The sequence below is a fragment of the Neovison vison genome, chromosome 2 (genome assembly GCF_020171115.1).
Source record: "Neovison vison isolate M4711 chromosome 2, ASM_NN_V1, whole genome shotgun sequence".
NCBI lineage: Eukaryota > Metazoa > Chordata > Mammalia > Carnivora > Mustelidae > Neogale > Neogale vison.
This window is the reverse complement of record NC_058092.1, coordinates 173139899-173163857: the sequence shown is the minus strand read 5'-3', so window position 1 is coordinate 173163857 and position 23959 is coordinate 173139899. Positions and strand designations below refer to the sequence as shown.

Below are 23959 nucleotides of genomic sequence, written 5' to 3'. Positions count from 1 at the left end.
TATGAACTGAATGTTGTGTTGCCCCAAATTCATACACTGAAGGAACAACCTTCTTCAGTATGATTGTATTTGGAGAGGGTCTTTGTGGGGATAATTAGGATTAATGAGGGCATAAGGGTGGGCCTGACCCAAAAGGATAAAGTGTCCTTATAAAAAGAGACATGAGAGTATGTTTTTTCTCTCACTGTCTCCACCATGTGAGGTAAAAATAAGAAGGCAGCTGTCTACAGGCTAGGAAGAAAATTCTCACCGGGAGCTAAATAGGCTGTCATCTTGATCTGTGACTTCTAGCCTCTAGAATTGTGAAAAAATAAATTTTTGTTGTTTAAGCCACTTAGTCTACAGTATTTTGTTATGGAAGCTAGAGCAGACTAATAACACCTTTAGTGCCCCTCAGGCTTGAAGTTTTTCTCTTGTAATCTTATGTTTAGAATGGGGTTGATTTGCCAGAGGAGTTTTCTCAACATTCCTGTTTAACCCTCTACTTTATGTCTTCTTTGTGCACTCATGCTTCAGAGATAATTTTTCTCCATGTTCATGCCTTTTCTCCAAATGTAGGCTACTGTTGCTTATTACTTGGTAATTACCAGCCTGATGCAAGGCTGTAGGGGGTGTTTCTTGTTGTCTTGGTGCAGCTTCAATATTAGGTAGGCCCTCTGACCCAGAGTCTTGGGATGGGATTTTTAGATTTCTGTCTCTTAAGTGAAAGTAGAAGTCCAAGAGGTTTTTTTTTTTTAATTTAATTTTATTTTTTCAGTGAAGGAATTTTTTTCTGACATAGTCTCCTTTTTTCCTTACGATACTTATTTGAGCCCTGTTGTGGTCTAACATGTGATTTGGTGAAAATCTCGGTATTTGAAAATTTAAGATTTTAGCATATAAATTTGGTAATGAGTGTTGTTGGTATAGGGACAGGACCAGTGCTAGTACATATGTGATGGCTTTAAGAAAAGGGTTCTCCTTTGAGTGGGCTGATAATGAGAAGTTGCCCCTTCTGCTTCAGGCTTGGTATCTGATTTCAGTACCCACTTTTCCCAGTGGTTATGTGCCCTCATACTATCTGTACGTAGTGCATCTGAATCAGGAAAAATTTTTAGTTGGTTTCTTATAATAAATGAGAAAAACTTATTAAAAAGTTACAAAATAGAAAGTTCATATAGTACCACCTTTAACAAATTTGTTTTTTTCTGTATACAAGAGTGGAATCAGTTTACACTACTGCTTGTGATTTTTTTTATCTATAAATTACTTTCTCCCAGAAAGACTATTACTGAAGAATTTCTATAAAATTTAGAAATATATTCTAAATTTATTAGAAAGTCTGAGAGGGCTCTAAGGGGAATAGTAATTTGAGACAATAAAACCACACATCACGATTTGTGTTCTGGTGCTTTGCATATAACAAGCACTGAAATCTATTGGTTAAATGTTGAAATTTCTGAAATAAGGAAAACAGACCCTTTAATTTTTATGAAAGTGATTTATCTGTAACTTTAAGAACTCATCTATCTCGTGATACAAGGTATACCATTATCAAAGATTAAAAAATAGCTGATTTTTGTTTTATAGGTATCCTGCAACATCCAGATGGCACAGTTTTGAAACAGTTACAGCCACCTCCAAGGGGTCCAAGAGAGCTGGAATTCTATAATATGGTAAGTGAGGTAAGGTTTGTTTCATTGTATTCAAAGAGTTTTTCGTAGCTGTCTGATGACTAGGTAAATTCATTTGACAGCATGTCCTGGTATATTGTATATGTGACTAAAACAAAAGCTTCATGAATATAATGTGTATCTTTACCTTCTAGTATTTTTCACTATACTTCATTTTTAAAATTTTATTTATTTATTTTAGAGCACACACATGAGCAGGGGGGCAGGGAAAACGCAGAGGGAGAGGAACTCGAATAGACTTCGTGCTGAGTGAGGAGCCCAACTCGGGACTTGATCTCACAACCCTGAGATCATAACCTGAGCTGAAATGAAGAGTTGGCTGCCCAACTGACTGAGCCAACCAGGTGCCCCTAGTCTACTTTATTTTTTAAAGATCCTTATTTCGATCTGCTAAATTGATTTCAATTAATGGATTTAGACCTACATTCTAAAAACCCCTTAATTGGGACACCTGGGTGGCTCAGTGGGTTAAGCTGCTGCCTTCAGCTCAGGTCATGATCTCAGGGGGGTCCTGAGATCGAGTCCCCACATTGGGCTCCTTGCTTAGCAGGAAACCTGTTTCTCTGCCTCTGCCTGCGACTCTGCCTGCTTGTTTTCTCTCTCTCTCTCTCTCTCACAAAAATAAATAAATAAATACCCCTTAACTGAGAGCCCGTTGCAGAAGTGCTGAATTTAAGTAAGTGTTTTTATTTTTACTACAGGACTTTTTTTAGAACCTTAAATGTGCTAATACGTACTATGAATCTTTAAATTTGGGGAAAGGGACACGGCATACTTAACATCTAATTAACTCTATGACTAGGAATACTTTTTAGTGCATTCACAGTGTTTTCAACTCTCAGCTCTGTCTAGTTCCAAAATGTTTTCATCACACAAAACCCTGTACCTGTTAAGCCATCTCTGGCAACTGTTAATCTGCTTTCTATGGATTTACCTATTCAGGATATTTCATATAAAAAAATTTTTTTAAAGATTTTATTTATCTATCTGACAGAGAGAGATCACAAGTAGGCAGAGAGGCAGGCAGAGAGAGAGGGGGAAGCAGGCTCCCTGATGAGCAGAGAGCCGGAAGCAGGGCTCGATCACAGGACCCTGGGGTCATGACCTGAGCCAAAGGCAGAGGCTTAACCCACTGAGCCACCCAGGTGCCCACAGGATATTTCATATAAATGGAATTATGTATAATATGGGCCTAGCCTGGTTTTTTAGCGTAGGGTTTTTTTCTTTTAAAGATTTATTTACTCATTTTAGAGGGAGAGAGAGCATGAGCAGGAGGTGGTGAGGGTGAGGGAGCGAGAATATCAAGCAGACTCTGTGCTGAGTGTGGAGCCCAACTTGTGGCTCTGTCTCATGACCTGAGCTGAAACCAAGAATTGATTGCTTAGGGACGCCTGGGTGGCGCAGTTGGTTAAACGACTGCCTCCGGCTCAGGGCGTGATCCTGGAGTCCCGGGATCGAGTCCCACATCAGGCTCCCAGCTCCATGGGGAGTCTGCTTCTCCCTCTGACCTTCTCCTCGCTCATGCTCTCTCTCACTGTCTCTCTCTCTCTCTCAAATAAATAAAAAAAAAAATTAAAAAAAAAAATCTTAAAAAAAAAAAAAAAAAAAAAAGAATTGATTGCTTAACCAACTGCATCACCCAGGTACCCCTAGCATAATGTTTTTAAAGTTCATCTACGTTTTAGTATGCATCAGTACTTTGTTCCTTTTTTTTTGTTTTTTTCATTTTATTTTTTTTTATATTTTTTTATAAACTATATTATAATGTATTTTTATCCCCAGGGGTACAGGTCGGTGAATCGCCAGGTTTACACACTTCGCAGCACTCACCATAGCACATACCCTCCCCATTGTCCATAAACTTTGTTCATTTTAAAGGAAAAGTAATATTCCATTTTACTTCCATATCCCATTTTGTTTATCCATTCACCCACTGATGGACATTTGGGTTGTTCTCATCTTTTGGCTTTTGTAAATAGTGTTGGCTATGTACATTTCTGCATTAGTGCTTGAATACCTGTTTCCAATTTTGGAATTGGTGGGTCATTTGAATATTCTGCAGGAGCTGTCAGTGTGTCCCAGAGGGGCTTTACCATTTTTTTATATTTTCACCAGCAATGTATGAAGTTTCCAGTTTCCCCTCATCCTCACCAATACTTGTCAGGGTTTTTGTTTGTTTGTTTTTAATGGTCATCCAAGTGAGTGTTGAAGTGGTTTTTATTTTTTTGTGGTTTTTGTTGTTGTTTTGTTTTGTTTTTGTTTTTGAGAGCGCAATGCTAATTTCATTGCAGTTTGTTTGGTTTGCAATTCCCTAATGGCTAATGATGTTGAGTATCTTTTCATGTACTTACTGACTATGTGTATTTATTCTCTGGACTAATGTCTTTTCAAATCCTTTGCTTATTTTTTCATTGGGTGGTCTTTTTAATTTAGTTTTAGTTCTTTATGTATTTTAGATAAAAGTCCCTTATCAAGTAAATGATTTGCAGATATTTTCTTCCATTCTTTGGGTTGTCTTTTCACTTCCTTGGTAGTGATTAGAAGCACAAATGTTTTAAAAATTTGAAGTCCAATTCATCTGTTTTTTCTTTTGTTGCTTGTGCTTTTGGTGTCATATCTAAAGTCATGAAGATTTATGCTTATTTTCTTCTAAGAATTTTATAGTTTTAGCTCATTTAGATGAAGTAGAAAAAATAGTACAAGCCAAAACAAAAAACAAATACTAATATAAATGCTTTTCCAGTATTAACTTGTTTAATCCTCAGAAAAAACCTGTGAGTTAGGTTCTATATTATCCTCATTTTATACCTGTACATTTGAAGGCATCATTAGTTGAAATAATTTTACCAAGATCATTCAAATTTAATGATGGCCCTAGGATTTGAATGTACTCAGTCTAGCTCTTAAATATGTACTTTTAACTGCTACATATGCCCTCCTTTTTGAAGAATGTATTTTATATTCCCTCTGTAAAAGTCTTTTACATAATTTGTTCAGCTTACTCTTTGTACCTCATTTTTTGTTTCTGTCATAAATATTTTTTTGAATTAAGTTTCTCAGTGATTGCTAATATATAGGAATGATATTTATATTTCTTTTATCTAGTAATCTCATTGAACTATAACAGTTCTAATTGTTTCCTATGTAGACAGTTAAAGCTATGGTGATTGGAAGGGTTTTTGTTGTTGTTGTTGTTTAATATTTTATTTATTCATTTGATAGAGAGAGAGAGGGAAGCAGGTTCCCTGCCCAGCAGAGAGCCTGATGTAGGGCTCGGTCCCAGGACCCTGATATCATGACCTGAGCCAAAGGCAGAGGCTTAACCTACTGAGCCACCCGGGTGCCCCTGTTATTGTTCCTTTTGAATCCATATATTTCTTTTAAGTACTTCCAGTACAGTGGTGAATGGAAGTAGTGATGGGGGAAAGAAAGGGCATCTTCTTCTCATTTAAGAAAAGTACTTCTAAATTTCTTTTAAGTATGGCTTTCTCTTAAGTTTCTGATACTTCTTCCCAGGTTAAGGAAATTGCCTTCTGTGGGCATCAAGACTGTCAAAATATGAAGGTACACTCTGTCAGTTTAATAAAAGGACTGTTTACAAAGGTGTGGTCACAGTGCAAGGCCACCTACAAGAGATAATGCTATATCATCTCTGGGCCTGAAAGGGCAAAGAAAGGGAGTGGTTACTAGAACTAAGGGAAGGTAAATTTACTAGAAGGTATGAACTGAGAAGGAGGAAATTAAAGAAATAAATAACTTCACCTCAACACTTTTCCTACCCTCCACTATCTTGTACTATTAAGAGACACTGATTACTAGAACTAAGGGAAGGTGACTTGACTAGAAGGTATGAACTGAGAGGGAGGAAATTAGAGAAGTAAATAACCTGACCTCAACACTTTTCCTACCCTCCACTATCTTGTACTATTAAGTCCATCACTGATGGACAAGGGATGCCCACCGATCTAGTTGATTGAAGTTAGTTTCTTGGGAAAAGGGGAAGTTACACAACATCCATTCTATTTTTATTTCAAGAAACTTTTTTTTTTTTTTTAAAGATTTTATTTATTTGACAGAGAGAAATCACAAGTAGATGGAGAGGCAGGCAGAGAGAGAGAGGGAAGCAGGCTCCCTGCTGAGCAGAGAGCCCGATGTGGGACTCGATCCCAGGACCCTGAGATCATGACCTGAGCCGAAGGCAGCGGCTTAACCCACTGAGCCACCCAGGCGCCCCAATTTCAAGAAACTTTTTAAGACCTGAATGGGTATTGAATATTTTCAGCTACCTTCTCTGTATCTATTGAAATGATTTTATGAGTTTCCTCTTTTAATCTGTTAATGTAAATGTCATAATAGATTTCTAATCTATTGTCATCTTTCATGTTTGGAGTATAACCTACTTGTACATGTCCTTCTAACTTTTTCTTAATAATATGCATTACTGGATTTTGTTTGCTAGTGTTTTATTTAATATTTTTCCACCTATTCCCAAAAATGAGATTATTTTATTCACATATTTTCCTTGTCTAACTTTGATATCAGATTTCTTATATCTTCATGAAAGGAGGGGCATTTCTTTTTCTATTTCATGGAAGAATTTCTATCAGATAAGGATTTTGTTCCTTAAGGGCTTTTTTAAGAAAAGATTTTATTCATTTATTTATTCATTTTATTTATTTATTCATTCACCTATTCATTTTTAGAGATTTATTTATTTATTTATTTTTATTTTTAAGGATTTATTTATTCCTGCTGAGCAGGGAGCCCAGTGTGGGGCTTAGTCCCAGGACCCTGGGATCATGACTTGAGCCAAAGGCAGACACTTAATAAGCCACCCAGGTGCCCCTCCTTAAGGACTTAGTAGAGTTTAACTGTATCATTGTAGCCAGTTGTCTTTTTTTTTTTTCTTTTTAATATGCTTTTTTTTTTTTTTTTTTCATTTCATTCCTTCTTTCCTGGATTTTTTTTTTTTAAAGATTTATTTGTTTATTTGAAAGAGAGAAAGTGTGAGCATGAGAAGGGGCGGAGGGAGAGAATATCGAAGCAGACTCCTGCTGAGCATGGAGCTGGCTGGACACAGGACTTGATCTCACGTGCCATGAGATCAGGACCTGAGCTGAATCTAAGAGTTGGATGCTTAACCTACTGAGCTACCCATGTGCCCCTGGGAAGGGATATATATATATATATTTTTAATTTTATTTATTTATTTGACAGAGAGAGATCACAAGTAGGCAGAGAGGCAGGCAGAGGGAGAGAGAGGAGGAAGCAGGCTCCCTGCTGAGCAGAGAGCCCGATGCGGGACTCTATCCCAGGACCCTGAGATCATGACCTGAGCTGAAGGCAGTGGCTTAACCCACTGAGCCACCCAGGTGCCCCAAGGGATATATTTTTAACCACTGATTCTGTTTTTTAATATCTTGACTTTTCTGTCATTGTGAGAGTAAAATATAGTTGGATTACATACAACTTCTTTTATATTCCTAATATTATTTATTTGTTGCTTCTGTCTTTTTGTTGATCAGTTTGGCCCCCAGCAGCATCTTTTTCTTTTTTTTCTTTTTTTTTTTTTTGGTCCCTGGCATTTTTAGAGTGTAATGGTAGGGGAAGGGAGAGGATGACAGGGTTTTTACAATTCAGTAGTTAGATTTTCTTTTACTCTCCCTGTTTCAGTATAGTAACTCTGTCTTCATCTGTGAGAACCAAAGAGAACCTTTGGTTCAGATCTTCAGAGTAGACCTTTATGAAGCCCAAACATTACAGCTCAGTTTAACGCTTTTGGTTCCCTCTTTATTTCAGACCCCTACAAGTTTCCTTTTCTCTCCTTGGGAGCTTAGGTATACATTTAGGAAAATGTCTGTTATATTTTATCCTACATTTTTCCAGGTAGAAAGTTTTTTTTTGTTTGTTTGTTTTTAATCATCTCTCCCCGCTCCCATATTTAAGTAAGAAGAGAAAGTTTACCTTTTGTATATACTCTTCCAGTTCTTTTATCTTTTTTACTTAAAAATATATCATGGATTTCAAGTCCATATCAACATAGATATATACTTGGTTCCTCCATCCTGTTGTTATGTCTTTATGAACACTGTGCCCTCACTGATGTTATACCAGGAACAAAGAGTTGGTAAGGTATACCCTTCCCTTACTTGGCCTAGAATTGACTAATACCACTTCTGCTCACATTTCAATAGGGAAAACTGGGTAATACAATCTATCACATGAATATTTAGTGAGTCTGTCACACTTGAGTTTATTTTGTAGAATTGTTTTATGTATAACTACTAGACATGAATATGGCTTGACAAATAGAATTATAATACTGAGATTTCACAAATATTTTACACCAGTGAACTTTAATGGTTTTAGGTAATTGGGTAGGCCATATTGTGAGAATTCATTGGATAATATGTTTTACAAGTTGTTTTAAACCAAAAATATTTTCTTTCCCTACTCTTCTAGGGAAAAAACTATGAATCTAGTTCCAGGATATGTGAACATTTCTAGTATTTTCTAGAATTATTATCGGTTATACATCAAGGAATTAAATGACAAATAATTAGACTTACATTGAGTTAAAGGATAATTTTTTAAAGGTAAAATCATAACTCCCGAGTGCCTTTGTTAAGTCAGTTAACTATCTGCCTTCAGCTCAGGTCATGATCTCAGGGTCCTGGGACTGAGCCCTGCATCCAGCTCCCTGCTCAGCAGGGAGCCTGCTTCTCCCTCTCCCTCTGTTGTTCCCTGTACTTGTGCTCTCTCTGTCAAATAAATAAATAAAATCTTCTAAAAAAACCATAACACCCTTACAGATATAAAATGAACATGTGTTAAAGATTTTGGTAAACTCAGCAGATATTGAAACTGGTTCAAAAGAGAATCCAAAGAAGCACAAATTTATAAGAATTAAAGGGAAGTTGAAATAAGTATATATCTTCTACCCTCCCATGAGGGGTGGTGGAGGGTGGAAGGAAGTGAGCTGAACTTCTTCCGGCCAGAATTTTTTTACATTTCCATGGACAAGAATTATTTTGCATTTGTTGAAGCTTTATCTACAACTTAGTTGTAAAATAGTTTAAGGACAGTGAAAGGCTAGAATTAGATAACCAAGAAAGATGTGCTCTAAACAATCATACTTTTTTGTTGGAGACACAAGTAATCTTTTTTTTGCTTCCAAATGTATTTCCAATTGAAACTCAATACGAGATTATGATTCACCAGTATCATTTTATTTGAGAAATGTGTAGGGCAATTATAAAGCATTATAAGAAACTGCCATGCAAATGTTATATTTCTCTCTGTTTCAGGTTTATGCTGCTGACTGTACTGATGGTATTCTTTTAGAGCTACGAAAATATTTGCCAAAATATTACGGCATCTGGTCACCTCCCACTGCACCGAATGGTAATCTTTTCTTTTTTCTTTTTTTTTTTTTTAAAGATTTTATTTATTTATTGAACAGAGAGATCACAAGTAGGCAGAGAGGCAGGCAGAGAGAGAGGAGGAAGCAGGCTCCCCGCTGAGCAGAGAGCCCGATGCGGGGCTCGATCCCAGCATCCTGGGATCATGACCAGAGCTGAAGGCAGAGGCTTTAACCCACTGAGCCACCCAGGTGCCCCTTGAATGGTAATCTTTTCTTAAAAATCTGTTCTTTACTATTAATTCATGACAATGACTTTTATTTTGATTTTTAAAAATATTTTTGAAGATTTTTTTTTTTTTTAAGATTTTATTTATTTCTTTGACAGAGAGAGATTACAAGTAGGCAGAGAGGCAGGCAGAGAGAGAGAGGAGGAAGCAGGCTCCCTGCCGAGCAGAGAGCCCGATGCGGGACTCGATTCCAGGACCCTGAGATCATGACCCGAGCCGAAGGCAGCGGCTCAACCCACTGAGCCACCCAGGCACCCCAAGATTTTTTTTGTTTTTGAGAGAGAGAGTATATAAGCATGGGGAGCTGGGGGCAGAGGGAGAAGCAGACTCCCCACTAAGCAGGGGAGTCTGATGTGGGACTCTAGGAGCCTGAGATCATGACCTGAGAGTGTCTTTTTAAATGCCTTTGTATAAATTTAAGCCTAGTTTTATACAGACAGAATATATGTGGTTTTCTTTCTAGTCTTTTCTTCACTTCATTAAGGGAATCGTACTTCTTTCTTTCTTTCTTTTTTAGGATTTTATTTATTTATTTGAAAGAGAGAGAAAGTGAGAGAGCAAGCGTGAGCAGTTGTGGGGTGGGCAGTGGGAGAGGAAGAAGCAGACTCTCTGTTGAGCAGGGAGCCCAATGTGGGGCTCCATCCCAGGATCTGGGATCATGAGCTGAGCTAAAGGTAGACACTTAACTGAATGAGCCACCCAGGTGTCCCTGCTTTTGTTTTTCATACCCAGTTTCTTAAATGGTGTATAGCGTTAATGACCAATGGGAAACCTAGGTGGCTTAGTCGGTTGAGTGTCCAACTCTTGATGTAAGCTTAGGTCATGATCTGAGTCATGACATCTGGCCCCCTGATGGCTCTGTGGTCAGCAGGGAGTCTGCTTCTATCCCTCCCTCCCTCCCTCTTCTTCTGCCCCTTCCCACCACCCTCCACTCACATGTGCACATTCTTTCTCTCTAAAATAAATGTCTTTAAAAAAAAATTAATGATCAATTTCTTATAATTGAATAAAAAAATGGATATTTAATACTGTGTAAATTTATAAATGTTCTTTTTTCCTTATTTATTGGGCAATTTCTTTTTTCATTTTGAGTAGGAAAACCAAGAAAAATATTTTGTTTACATAACTTCCTCTGTCTCATTCTAGGCTTTAAATTGCAATCTTCTAGGGGCGTCTGGGTGTCTCAGTCAATCTGACTCTTGATTTCGGGTCATGATCTCAGGGTTGTGAGATTGAGCTCCATGCTGGGTGTGGAACCTGCTTAAGATTCTCTCTCTCCTTCTCCCTCTGCTCCTCCCCTCTCCCTCTTTTTAAAAAAATCACAGTTTTAAAAAAATACTGCTAAGTTTCGTGGTTAGAAGACAAAATGATCTATGTAAGGGCACATCTCTTTCTTAATGAATACTTGAAGTATTTGCCTTTTCGAAGCCTTGACAGAGCAGAATTAAACAAATAGCATGACTGCTTAATGATGGAAGAATCATTCATGAATAGGTGAAGAATTTCAAACTTGACTGAGTTTGAGAAAAACCCAGAGGCTTGTTAAAATGCAAATTAATAGGCTCAACTGCCAGTGTTTTGATTATGTAGATTAATGTTAGAGTTTAGTGATATGCTTGTTAAAAAAAAAGCTACACTTTTTTTTGGATGTAGCTGCATTTTGAGAAGAGGGAGAGAAGGAGCTCCAGCTTGGGCTTGTTCATCAGCTTTGTTTTTCTTCTTTTCTTCTACTTATTTACTAGGTAAGGAAGTGTCATTTGTAGGGAATCATGGTATCTTCCTGGTATTCTCAGGTAATAGTAAATCTATGATTCCCCGGGTATTTAGGATTCTTCTGTATTTCAGTAATATGAAAAAAAAATGAGGGAGTTTAGCTTTTGTCTTCCTCCTTCTTTCTTTTTTCCCTTTATTTCTTTCCTTTCTCTTTCCCTTCCTTCTTTCTTTGTCTTTTTGTCCCAAATATACAGTATATCCTGATTGAGATCACCATATTACTTAAGTTACTTCACAAATCTTTATGATCACCTTACTTCGTAGAGGTTTCCGTTGTAACAAAATAACTGGATTCCATTAAACTTTGCCACTGGTTGCTGTTTAATTTTGAGCAAATCATTACTCGTCGTTAAAGTGACAGTGAAAGATTAACAGAGGTCGCTGAGGATGGTACTGTATTCAACATCCAGATAAGTAAATACTCATTTTAAAAACGTTGTTAGGAAGGCGTAGAATAACTGAGCAAACAGCATCATTATTTTGAAAAGTAGAGTATATAGAAAGAATCTGGGTAAGAAGAAATATTTTAATTAAAAATAGCATTTTATAGCTTGGAATTACTAGCATATGATTTAAATATAAAGGACTTACTAGCAATTAACAATCTTCTTGGTCTTCAGTACTAAATAGAGAGACATCTATACTAAAATAGAAAGAGTAGTTTGAAGTCCAAAGACTTGGGTTTTGTTTTTTAAAGATTTTATTTATTTATTTGACAGATAGAGATCACAAGCAGGCAGAGGCAGGCAGAGAGAGGAGGAAGCAGGCTCCCTGCCAAGCAGAGAGCCAGAAGTGAGGCTCCGTCCCAGGACTCTGGGATCATGACCCGAGCCGAAAGCAGAGGCTAAACCACTGAGCCACCCAGGTGCCCCAAAAGACTTGGTTTTACCTCGATTTTTTCGAAATTTTGTGAAGTTGGTAATCATGAACCTTTTTTTTTTAAAGATTTTATTTATTTATTTGACAGAGTGAGACACAGCGAGAGAGGGAACACAAGATAGGGGACTGGAAGAGTGAGAAGCAGGCTCCTGTCTGAGCATGACTCCCGATGTAGGGCTCCATCCCAGGACCCTGAGATCATGACCTGAGCCAAAGGCAGACACTTAACGACTGAGCCTCACAGGCACCCCAACTCATTAACCTTTTTGAGCTCTACTTTTTCTTTTATAAATTGAAAATAATACCACATAGATTTGAGGAGTTGCATGTTATGTAAGAATGCTTTGAAAATTCTAATATTCTTATTTGAATTTCTCTTACGGGGAATTGGTGCTACTGGGATAAGAAAATGAGGTGAGGAAAATGAGAGAAGAGAGGAGAAAATGTAAATAAAAGGGTGGAAAGGACAGGAATAAAACTGTATATAGAGTGCTTTAGCAATTGAACAGTTAGTTGCCTTGGTAGATTTCCTATTGCTTTTCAATTTTTTTGCTCTGGAGGAAGTTACACAAAAATTGTTGCACTATGCAGGTGTTTAGCTTTTTTTAGAGAATCCATGGGATCATTTTTCTGTTATCCTTTTGATAATGAAACAAATATACATATTTATATCATGAAACCAAATATTTTCTTAAATTTTAGAACACTGTGGTTTGCATTACTGTATTTTACGTAGGAAATAACTGGCCTCCCCAACCCACCCACCAGGTGGGTGCTTATGGTAGTTTTATAAATTATTTATTATTTTTCAGGTGCTCATGGTAGTTTTATAAACTTGATGTAGTTCTTACAGCCCAGAGTAGTAAAATGTAGAAAGTACTGCAAATTTGCTTAGCAAATTATTGTAACTTAAGTGAAATGTAAGATCATGCTGACCAATAAGGTTTTTTCCTTTTGATTTTTTTATGATAGCTTTATTAAGATCTAATTTATGTATCATAAAACCCACTCACTTAAAGTATACAATTCGGTAGTTCTTAGTATATTCATAGAGCTATAAAATCATCACCATTAGCTAATTTTAGAACATGACCAATAGCTTTTTTTTTTTAAAGTTAAAACATTCATAAATTATCTTTGAAGATTTTGAGTTAGTTACATATATTAAATCTCATCCTTATCTATATAAACATATGATGCCTAGGATATATACCATCAAAAAGATTTTATTGATAGTTATCTAGGGAGATAGAAAAATATATCTTTAAGTGTGTTTGAGCAAATTGAGAGTTTTTAAATGTACTTTCCAGCTTGATTAATTGTTAGGTTTCTGGATCTAGCTACTAGTCAAATTTTAGGAAGCATGCACTGAAATAAGCTCCCATAAACTTAGGTCAAATTTGGAAGCTCAAGGTCTCTGCCTGTGATTCTTTCTACTTTCAGATTATCTTGCCTTTAGAAATGACCAATGATTGCAGTTGAAAGCAGAAGTAAAAGGCCTTCTCTGTTTTTCCATATGGCTTCCTGGTTGGGCGGGGGCTCCTCATTTGGCCTTTTCTCCTTTTTTGAGAGGTTCAGAAATGAAGATAGTAATCAATACCTACTGGACTTTCTGGAGATGGTGGGGAAGAGTTTGATGAAACTTGGAACCCATATTCTCATAATTTATACAATCAGTAATATTTAGTTTAAGAGCATCTAAATAACTCTTCCTTCAACTCCCTGAATGCCCTCTCTCTAGTCCTTCCTTTAAAGAAACTAATTATCTTTACTGTTTAGTTATATGTAGGTCTTTCAGTTTTTCCACAGTATTTCAAATGTTTCTACTTTTTTCTCTTTGATACTGGGAATTTTCTGCCCCTTTCTTAGGGTGTCAGGAATATATTCCAGCAGTAGAAAATTTGCTATAGGAATTTTTTATGCATAATGTATTACAAAGCAATGTATTACATTTAATTTATATTAAAGGTAATTATATTTAATTATACATATTTAATTAGAAAATATATTTAAAATAGGAAGCTTCCTTCAGCCATAGTAACCTTGGGTAATCTTACACTGTCATCAACAACATGAAATATATAATATTTTGAGCATGCTAACCATGTCATTGGTAAAGCCACTGAGAAATTTTACTTAGTAATCTGCTTATAACAGCATGAAGTGGTATATTTCTGAATACCTGGTAGTTATTTTCATGATCTTTGCCTCAAAAAATTAATGAATTATAGAAATTCTGTGTATGCTTCCATGAATTTGTAGATAAATAATGGATTTATCTCTTATAGCCATAGCCTCTTAAACTTAATGTATTTCTAGTCATTGTGATCTCTTATAATGAGTTCCATGTATTTCTGAAAAGTAGATGGCCTTTTATTTATTACACAATTATTACAGAATATCTCCTTAGATCTGAGTTTCATAAATGCCAGTCCTTTGACCTCTGGCAGACTGGTTTTATCAGTATCTGTTGTCTTAAATAGAGGTTTTCAGAATTTAAAAAAGTAAATCTAGTTATTATTCTATCAATCTTTATAATGTATACAATATACAGTTATACACATGTATGTGTAAAAAGCACCTCTCTTCATTCAAAATCAGATCTTACAAATTACATCATATTAATCATATCATAATTATTTCCCAAACATTGTATGAAAGTATTTTCATTTATTTCCTTGACCTTGATCAGAATGAACTTAAAAATATTCCAGATAGAACACTTATTCTTTTTTTTTTTTTAAAGATTTTATTTATTTATTTGACAGAGCGAGAGATCACAAGCAGGTGGAGAGTCAGGCAGAGAGAGAGAGAGAGAGAGAAGCAGGCTCCCGCCAAGCAAAGAGCCCGATGCGGGGCTCGATCCCAGGACACTGAGATCATGACCCGAGCTGAAGGCAGCGGCTTAATCCACTGAGCCACCCAGGCGCCCCTTCTTAGTCCATCCGATTTTTTGTATGAGTTTCATTTTTTATTTTTATTTTTTTTTAAGATTTTTTTTTTTAAATTTATTTCACAGAGAGAGAGACAGCACAAGTAGGGGAGCAGGAGAGGGAGAAGCATGCTCCTTGCTGAGCAGGGAGCTGGATGCAGGGCTCAGTCCCAGGACGCTGAGATCATGACCTGAGCCAAAGGCAGACGCTTAACCAACTTAGCCACCCAAGGTGGCTAAAACCCTGGATGAGTTTTAGAACATATTTTCTGTTTACCTGAAAATTAAAAAATACTACTTCATTCTATAGCCAGAGGGGCCTGGCTGAAAAAGCATCCTTTGTTATCCAGTCTGTGTGTGACATTGCTTTACAAGTGAAACTCCCCTGTAGTAAAATGCCTTTGAGCATTTAAGTTACTAAATCTCAAGATTGACTTATTTTGAATTAAGCTGTATGCTAGTGAAATAATTTGCTAATAGCATTTTGCAGAAAGAATTAATATTCAGACTTAACTCTAGTGATAACCTGTTTAAAAAAAAATCTGTAAAGGTGTCAGTGCTCAGATCATATCCCATTTTCCTTTTTATCTGTTTCATTCAAAAGTACTTGTGGCAAGCTGCTAGATATATGACATTATAGCCTTAAAAAAAAAAAATGCATCTCTGAAGCAGGTTTTGATGTTTATTTTTACAACTAAGGGAAGGATAGAAATTACAATCTCATTCTAAGTTTCACTTGCAAAAAAAAAAATCAAGGCTAGGGAACTAAAAGAAAAACACTAAGCTAACTCAGCAGGTTTTAATTTAAGAATTATTAACTTACCCCTGGGGCTAATAATACATTATATGTTTATAAAAAAATTAATTTTAAAAAAAAGTTATTAACAAGGTTAATAATATTTTAGCAGTTGTTTGGTAATTTGAGTCATATATCCCATATCAAGAACCTGAAAGTAAAGAAAAACACATTTGGCTAGTTGAAATATATGTCAAATAAAACCCAAGATGCTCAGGCCTGTTTACTGAAGGAATGACTCAGTTATTACAGTGTTAGTAAGGCCAAATCCAAAGTCTCACTGAGCAGTAGGAATGAGAAAGGCAAACATTCATTCATTCAGCAAACATTTATTGTATTCCTACTATATATGGGATTTGCATTTGTATTTTCCTCCTTCCCAAGAGGGTAAGAGGAAATAGAGATTTTATATTGTGATTTGTAATCTACTCTTGCTTCTGTCATCTCTAATTATTACAAGAAACAGTTTATTGTTTGTTTTTAATCACTACCAAATTGGCAAGTAGAAAATAATAATCCTACACTGAGATAAAGATGCTATGATAGTTAGCTAAGTTCACACACTATCTCCTGTACTCTCCTCAAGACTTTTGAGGTCTTTTTGAGTTACAGAAAGTAATGATACACTTGTGTATGTCAGGGATTTACTGTATTGGGTTCTAATTAGTTTTTTTCTGGTATTTGAAATATAAACCTTGTTACTGAAATTTTTACATAACTGTAGCAAAAGGATGGAAATATTTCCTTTACTTTCACTCAAGGTAGCTGGAGGTGAGAGGAGAGAATACAAAGGGGCGGTTCTGTGCTGCTTTCTTCTCCATCTTCTCATCCCATCCTGTGGTTATCTTTGAAAGCACAGAATCTTGGGTGGGTTCCAATTTCTTGATCAGAATATTCCTACAGTGCCCTTACTTTTCATTGTCAACAGTCCTGTGTCTGTGTCCAGACCTTTTGTTTTCTCTTACTGAACATGTCTGTTTTTGAGAGTCCTTTTTTAAAATGTGTCCTACTTCTTCCTCTGTGCCAGTGCTAGTTTCTTGGACTATAGTTTTTTGTCATTTTTGTGCTTGACTTCACCTGGTTCTAAAAAATCATGACCTTCCTTTTACTAAGGGATAAAACTTACCTCTTTATTTCCTATCCTTTTTTTTTTTTTAAGATTTTATTTTATTATTTATTTGACAGACAGAGACCACAAGAAGGCAGAAAGGCAGGCAGAGAGAAGGAGGGGGGAGCAGGCTCCCTGCTGAGCAGAGAGCCCAATGCAAGGCACGATCCCAGAACCCTGAGATCATGACCTGAGCGGAAGGCAGAGGCTTTAACCCACTAAGCCACCCAGACGCCCCTATTTCTTATCCTTTCAAGGAAAAGATTTATGCCTCTTGAATCTGAGTGGCTTAAAACTTTCACAAGCTCTATGAGGATTGTTCTCATTTTTAGTTCAATACAGCCTTCTTTGTTGTAATTTAATAACTATGCTTGGTGTGGGTCAAGGTAAAGGAAAACAGGGCAAGTCTTTTTTCTCTAGTAGCCTTTTATTCATAAAAAATACATATCTTCTCTAACTTTGCTACTTTAGTAAAAAGTAGATAAAATCTTTTCTGTTTTTGAGAAAAAGTTTTTAGGAGAAATGCTTCACTTATTCATAACTGAAAGTTATGATCTCAGTCAGAACTTTGGGAAGATGCTTTCATCAAGTAAAGATTTTCTTTCCTTTCTTCCCTCTGTACCTAGACTTGACTTTCAAGCTAAGCTGACATTAGTTCAGTTACAGTATTTAGTAACTAGAATTTATAATTTTTTACTTGAATCTCCATTTATAGTAGTTTTCTGTGGGAAGATGTATGCAGGATGCCAAAGTAGTTTACAGATGAACTTTTTGATGAATGCTTATATTCTGAAAAGCAAGATGCTTATTTTTCTTTTGAGACTAGTAATACGATAATGTGTATTTGGCAGTGACCATAATGTAGATAGATTTACCTTCTTTTTAATGATTTTATTTATTTATTTGACAGAGACAGACACATCGAGAGGGAACACAAGCAGGGGGAGTGGGAGAGGGAGAAGCAGGCTTCCTGCTGAGCTTGGAGCCCGCTGCGGGGCTCCATCCCAAGACCCTAAGATCATGACCTGAGCCAAAGGCAGACAGTTAACGACTGAGCCAACCAGTCGCCCCTAGATAGATTTACTTTCTTGAACTATGCTTCTGTTGTGTATTCTGTGGGAATGATTTATTCCTACTATTAATTTTAAATGAAAATTTTTAGGGATTATTAAAATACTAAGAGATCTGCTGAAGCACAGATGACATAAAATGTATTCAAAAGGGGAATGCATTCTGAAAAAGCTTTTGAAATAATCTCATTTTAATGTCCTTAGGAACCTTATATCTATTTCATCCTTTTGCTTATGATTGAATATTAATTTAATCACTTCCTGCAAGTTTCTCTGTGATATTTATACTTGTTATAAATTTGTTGGTCAGTTTTTTCTTCTTCTTTCAGTTGGAATAATAATAATTGTTAACTCTGGTTTTATTTTAACTTTTTTCTCAGTTTTAAGATTTTTCTCATTTTGTTTTCCTGTGGAAGTTATTTGGGTAGTAATGTGTTTTCCTATTACTAATTAAGGTTTTTCTTTAATAACAGATTTATACTTAAAACTGGAAGATGTGACCCATAAATTTAATAAGCCCTGCATAATGGATGTAAAGATAGGGCGAAAGAGTTATGATCCTTTTGCCTCATCTGAGAAGATTAAGCAACAGGTCAGCAAGTACCCATTAATGGAAGAGATTGGGTTCTTGGTGCTTGGCATGAGGGTAAGAGTGATTATTGGTAACATTTCTCTTTACATGTTCTTCCCTTGGAAAATATAGATGTTATTATAACACTTACATATTAGAAGATAATATATTTTGGATTTGGGTTATTCATATCTGCCCAGTGCAGGTAGAGATTTTAATCTCCTTTGTTCACTAATAGATGGTGGGTGTCTGGAGTTATTCTGACACATAATATGTAATTAATAAATGAATGAATGGCTGAACCATAAGATTCTGACTCTGATAATTTTGTTTTAAAGAAGCTTAAGTTTAGGTGCAAAATAATGTGATAAGTAAAAGTGATATTACTCGTGATTTTTCCGTGAGAAAAGTGTTAAAGTTTGTATTTTCATTTTTTTCTATTTTTAAAATAGAAAAAGAAAATTAAAAGTTGGTTTATTTCTTCAGACTGTATTTTAAAACAGTTGTTTTATTTGCTCATGATTCTGTAGGTTGAAAGTTTGAGTTGGGCTCAGGTAGACAATTTGCTGATCTCAGTTAGGGTCCCTCGTATGGCTGTATTCCTTATATGGCTGTGTTCATTTGATGACTCAGCTAGGTCTAAAATGACCTCACTGTCATGTCTAGGAGATCATACTGTTGGCTGGGCCTTTTTCCCTATGATTTCCCGTGTTCCAGCAAGCTTGCTGGAGCTTCTTCATATTCCAAGAAGGGAAGAGTGAGAGCTATAAAGTCTCTTGAAATTTACATTAGGAAGTCTTTTGATGTGACATCTGTAGGACAAAGAATTTCACAGGGCCAGCCCATATTGATGAGGAAAAGAAATAGACTTCAATTCTGATAGTGGGAATGGAGAAGTCACAATATAAATGGTAGTGCACACAAGGTTGGGAAGGATTGTTGAAGCCATCTTTGCAAACAGTATGCCACAGTTAAGAAGTAATGTGGAAGAAAATTCTCTAAATACATGGTATGCTTTCTAGATGTGTGGAGGCAAAATTTGGATATATGATAAATGATTGTTTACCTATATAAGTATAGTGGGTAGTTTTGAAACTCATCATGTAAGATGATGTATGTATAGGTGTTCCTTTTGACTTTTAAACTATAATACAGAAGTGTTATAGATGAATTGTTAGTGTGATGGTAATAATAGCACAGTTAAATTTGGTATTCTGGTTATAAATAAAACCAAAAAATGTATAGTTATTTCATTTTAGAATACTATAATTATATATGGTTATATGGTAAAGAAAAAAAAAAGGTATTGGAATAATGCTAAAACAAACAAGAAATAAGCATGGAGCCTGACGCAGGCCTTGATCTCATGACCCTGAGATCATGACCTGAGCCAAAATCAAGAGTCAGACACTTATAGGACTGAGCCACCCAGGCACCCCTCCACTCAATATTAAACTTATTCTAGTCTGGCTTCTGTTTGATCATCCCTCCAGATTTGCTCCTTTCTAAGGTCCCTAAAGACCTTAACAATCTTCATTGTTAACTAGGTCCAAATGACATTTTTTCATTATTCACTTTACTTTGAAAAGCAACTTTCAGTGCTATCTAAGTTATCCTTGAAACTTTCCTTCTTAGTGTTCATGATACCCTCTCTTGGCTGTTTCCTAAGATCACTTTCCTAAGACCACTTGTCTTATTTACCAGCTCATTTTTTTCTGTTTACTCTTTAAATGTTGATGTATTCTGCTCAGTTCCATTTTACTCCCTCATTTTTCTTTCTGTTTCTTCCTGAGCAGTGTCTTTTGTTCTTAAATGGTTCGTTTTTACTTACACTGGTTAAACCCAAGGTGTATCTTCTACCTCTGGTTTATCTTTGCTCTCCTAATCCGACCTTTACTTGGATAATGTAAAGACATCTAGAATGACTACATTAAAAACTGACACACATCCCTCTTGCAAACTAACAACCACAACAATAGTAACGTCTCTATTATTCCCTATCCCAGCAAATGGCATCACCATACATACGGTTTTACAAAGCAGAAAACTTGTAGTACTATCACATCTCAGAACCATTCATCAGTTCTATTGATCTTAATTTCCAATGTCTCTTGAGTCCCATTATCCCTTTCCAGACTCTACTCTTAACTGATCTCTCAAGTTCAGTTTTGCTCTCTTCCAGTCTGTTCATCAAATATTGCAAAAGACATATCTAATTAGGACATTACCCTATTTAAAAATTCTTCAGTGGATTTCCATTACCCTTAGGGTACATATACAGGATAAATAAGACATTGTGTGATTTAGCATTCTTGGGATATGTTGTTTCCCCAGACAAGTAGTTCTTCTGTTTGTATTTTTTTAATAACAACTTTTTGAGATACAATTTACATATCCTTCAATTCACTTATTTAAATATATGATATGATTCATTGGTTTTGTATATTTATGGAGTTGGGTAACCATCAACACATTCAACTTCAGAATATTTTCATCACCCTCAAAAGAAATATAATAACTAGCAGTCGCCCCTCTTTTTCTTCCAGTCTTTCAATTCCCCCTAGCCTTAGGCAACCGTAATCTACTTTCTTTCTTTTTTTTTTTTTTTAAAGATTTTATTTATTTATTTGACAGAGAGAGATTACAAGTAGGCAGAGAGGCAGGCAGAGAGAGAGAGGAGGAAGCAGGCTCCCTGCTGAGCAGAGAGCCCGATGCGGGACTCGATCCCAGTATCCTGAGATCATGACCTGAGCCAAAGGCAGCGGCTTAACCCACTGAGCCACCCAGGCGCCCCCGTAATCTACTTTCTATCCCTATAGATTTGCTTCTTCTGGACATTTCATATGAATGGAATTGTACAATATAATAGGTGGTCTTTTTTTTTTTTTTTTCTTTTAAGATTTTATTTATTTATTTGACAGACAGAGATCACAAGTAGGCAGACAGGCAGGCGGAGAGAGAGGAGGGAGCAGGTTCCTTGCTGAGCAGAGAGCCCAATGCAGGGCTCGATCCCAGGACCCTGAGATCATGACCTGATCCGAAGGCAGAGGCCTTAACCCACTGAGCCACCCAGGCACCCCTAATAGGTGGTCTTTTGTGACTGGATTCTTTCACTTAATGTTTTTAAAAGTTCATCCATGTTGTGGCATAGATTGGTATTATGTTCCTTTTTATTGCTAAATAATATTTCAGTGTCCACATTTTCTTTATCCATTCATTTAATTTTTTTTAAAGATATTATTCATTTATTTGTCAGAGAGAGAGAGCACACAAGCAGGGGGAGCAGCAGGCAGAGGGAGAAACGCTCCTTGCTGAGCAAGGAACCCGATGCTGAACTTGATTCCCGGACCCTCAGGATCATAATGAAGGCAATGCTTACCTGACTAAGCAACCCAGGCATCCTGTATCCACTCATTTCTTGATAGACATTGGGTTATTTCCATGTTATGGCTATTATTAATGCTATTATGAGTATGAGTGTAAAACTTTTTTACATGTACATATTTTTATTTCTTTCGGATAGATTTCTGAGTTTGAAATTGGTAGGTCCTGTGGTTAAATTTAACTTGTTAAGAAACCGCCAAAGTGTTTTTCCAAAGTTCCTGCACCATTTTACATACCTACCAGTGATGTTGTGAAGGTTCCAATTTCTTCACATCCTTGCCCAACACTCGTTACTATCTTCTTTTTTGTTTAACCATTGTCATCCTAATTAAACAGTATGTTTACTACTGTATAAAGGAAATTATGAGAACAAAAATAACAGGAACACAAATTGATCCAGTATGATCCTCACCAGAATCCAAACTGGCATTTTTTTTTTTTAGCAACTGACAATTACAACTTAATCCTAAAATTCAAGTGTAAATTTGAGGAGGACCCTGAATTAGTCAAAACAATCTTGAAAAAAGAAAGAATAAAATTAGATCTGTCACAGTTTCTTCAAAGCTTCAAAGCTTCTTCCAAGGCTACATTAATAGACAGTGTGGTTCCAAAAAAAAATTTGCAAATCATATATTTGATATGGGGTTAGTATCTAAAATATATAAAGTACTCATATAATTTAATACAATCAACATCCTGATGGGTGTGAAGTGGTATCTCAATTTCCCTAATGACAATTATTTCCCTAATGACAATTATGTTAAGCATCTTTTCATGTGTTTATTGACCATTTGTATATATTCTTTGGAGAAATGTCTATTCCTATCCTTTGGCTGTTTTTAAATTGGGATAGTTGTCTTTTTATTAGTTTTATACAAATACCCGATGAGATAGGATTTGCAAATATTTTCTCACTTTCACTTTCTTGACAGTTCCTTTGAAGCACAATTTAATAGATAAAAAAATCTAATTTAAAAAAATGGGTAGAGGAACTACATAGAGATTTTTCCAAGGAAAACATCCAAATAGCCAACAGGAACATCAAAAGGTTTCTCAACATCACTAATCTCAGGGAAACACAAATCAAGACCACAACTACAATTACCTCACACCTGTTAGAATGGCAAACATCAGAAAGACAAGAGATAACAAGAATTGCCCAGAATATGGAAGAAAGGGAATTAACACTCCTTTGGGAATTATACTCAGCATCTCAGCATCAAGCCACTAGAACTTTGAATAGTTTGAATGCGAGGAATGTAAATTAGGTATAGCTACTATGGAAAACCGTATGGAGGTCTCTCAAAAAATTAGAAAATAGAACTACCACATGATCCAGCAATTCTACTTCTGGGCATATATTCGAGGAAATGAAAACAATTATCATAGAGATACGTGCAGTTTATACTCTAATGTTTAAAAATGTCCCTCCAGGAAAGTCATGCCTTTAAACAAACAAAAAAATCCCTTCTTATCACTGACTAGACTGAAATATACCAAATATATCAAATATTCAAAAATATATTTAAATACTTTTCTGTTCTGTTCAGCTAGTAGTAGAAGAGGTTTTGCAGGCAGAATAATTTGCCAGTTTTCTATGCTGGTTTAGGATCTCTCTTTTTTTATATTTATTTGTTTAAATTTTATTTATTTATTTATTCATTTGTTTATTTAAGAGAGTGGGTGTGAGCAGGGGGGAGAGAGAATTTTTTTTTAATTAATATATAATGTATTATTAACCCCAGGGGTACAGGTCTGTGAATCACCAGGTTTACATACTTCACAGCACTCACCATAGCACATACCCTCCCCAGTGTCCATAACCCCACCACCCTCTTCCTGCCCCCCACCCCCCAGCCACCCTCAGTTTGTTTTATGACATTAAGAGTTTCTTATGGTTTGTCTCCCTCCCAATCCCATCTTGTTTCATTTATTTTCCTACCCCCCAAACCCCCTACGTTGCATCTCCACTTCCTTATATCAGGGAGATCATATGATAGTTGTCTTTTTCCGATTGACTTATTTCGCTCAGCATAATACCCTCTAGTTCCATCCACGTTATCACAAATGGCAAGATTTCATTTTTTGATGGCTGCATAGTATTCCATTGTGTGGAATACTAT

At 36.0% G+C, this 23959-nt stretch overlaps 1 protein-coding gene across 2 annotated transcripts in view; it reads left to right on the top strand.

Moving 5' to 3' along the window:
- The window catches only part of IPMK (inositol polyphosphate multikinase), a 51051-nt gene that overhangs the window by 12633 nt on the left and 14459 nt on the right, over positions 1-23959 (top strand). Inside the window, exons 4-6 of one of the 2 annotated variants that reach the window (XM_044239531.1) lie at positions 1570-1655; positions 8981-9077; positions 18355-18473. In XM_044239531.1, the coding sequence (XP_044095466.1) occupies positions 1570-1655; positions 8981-9077; positions 18355-18473 (302 nt within the window). Of the gene's footprint in view, positions 1-1569; positions 1656-8980; positions 9078-18354; positions 18528-23959 lie in introns of both variants that reach the window. The other variant, XM_044239530.1, reaches the window with a different exon arrangement.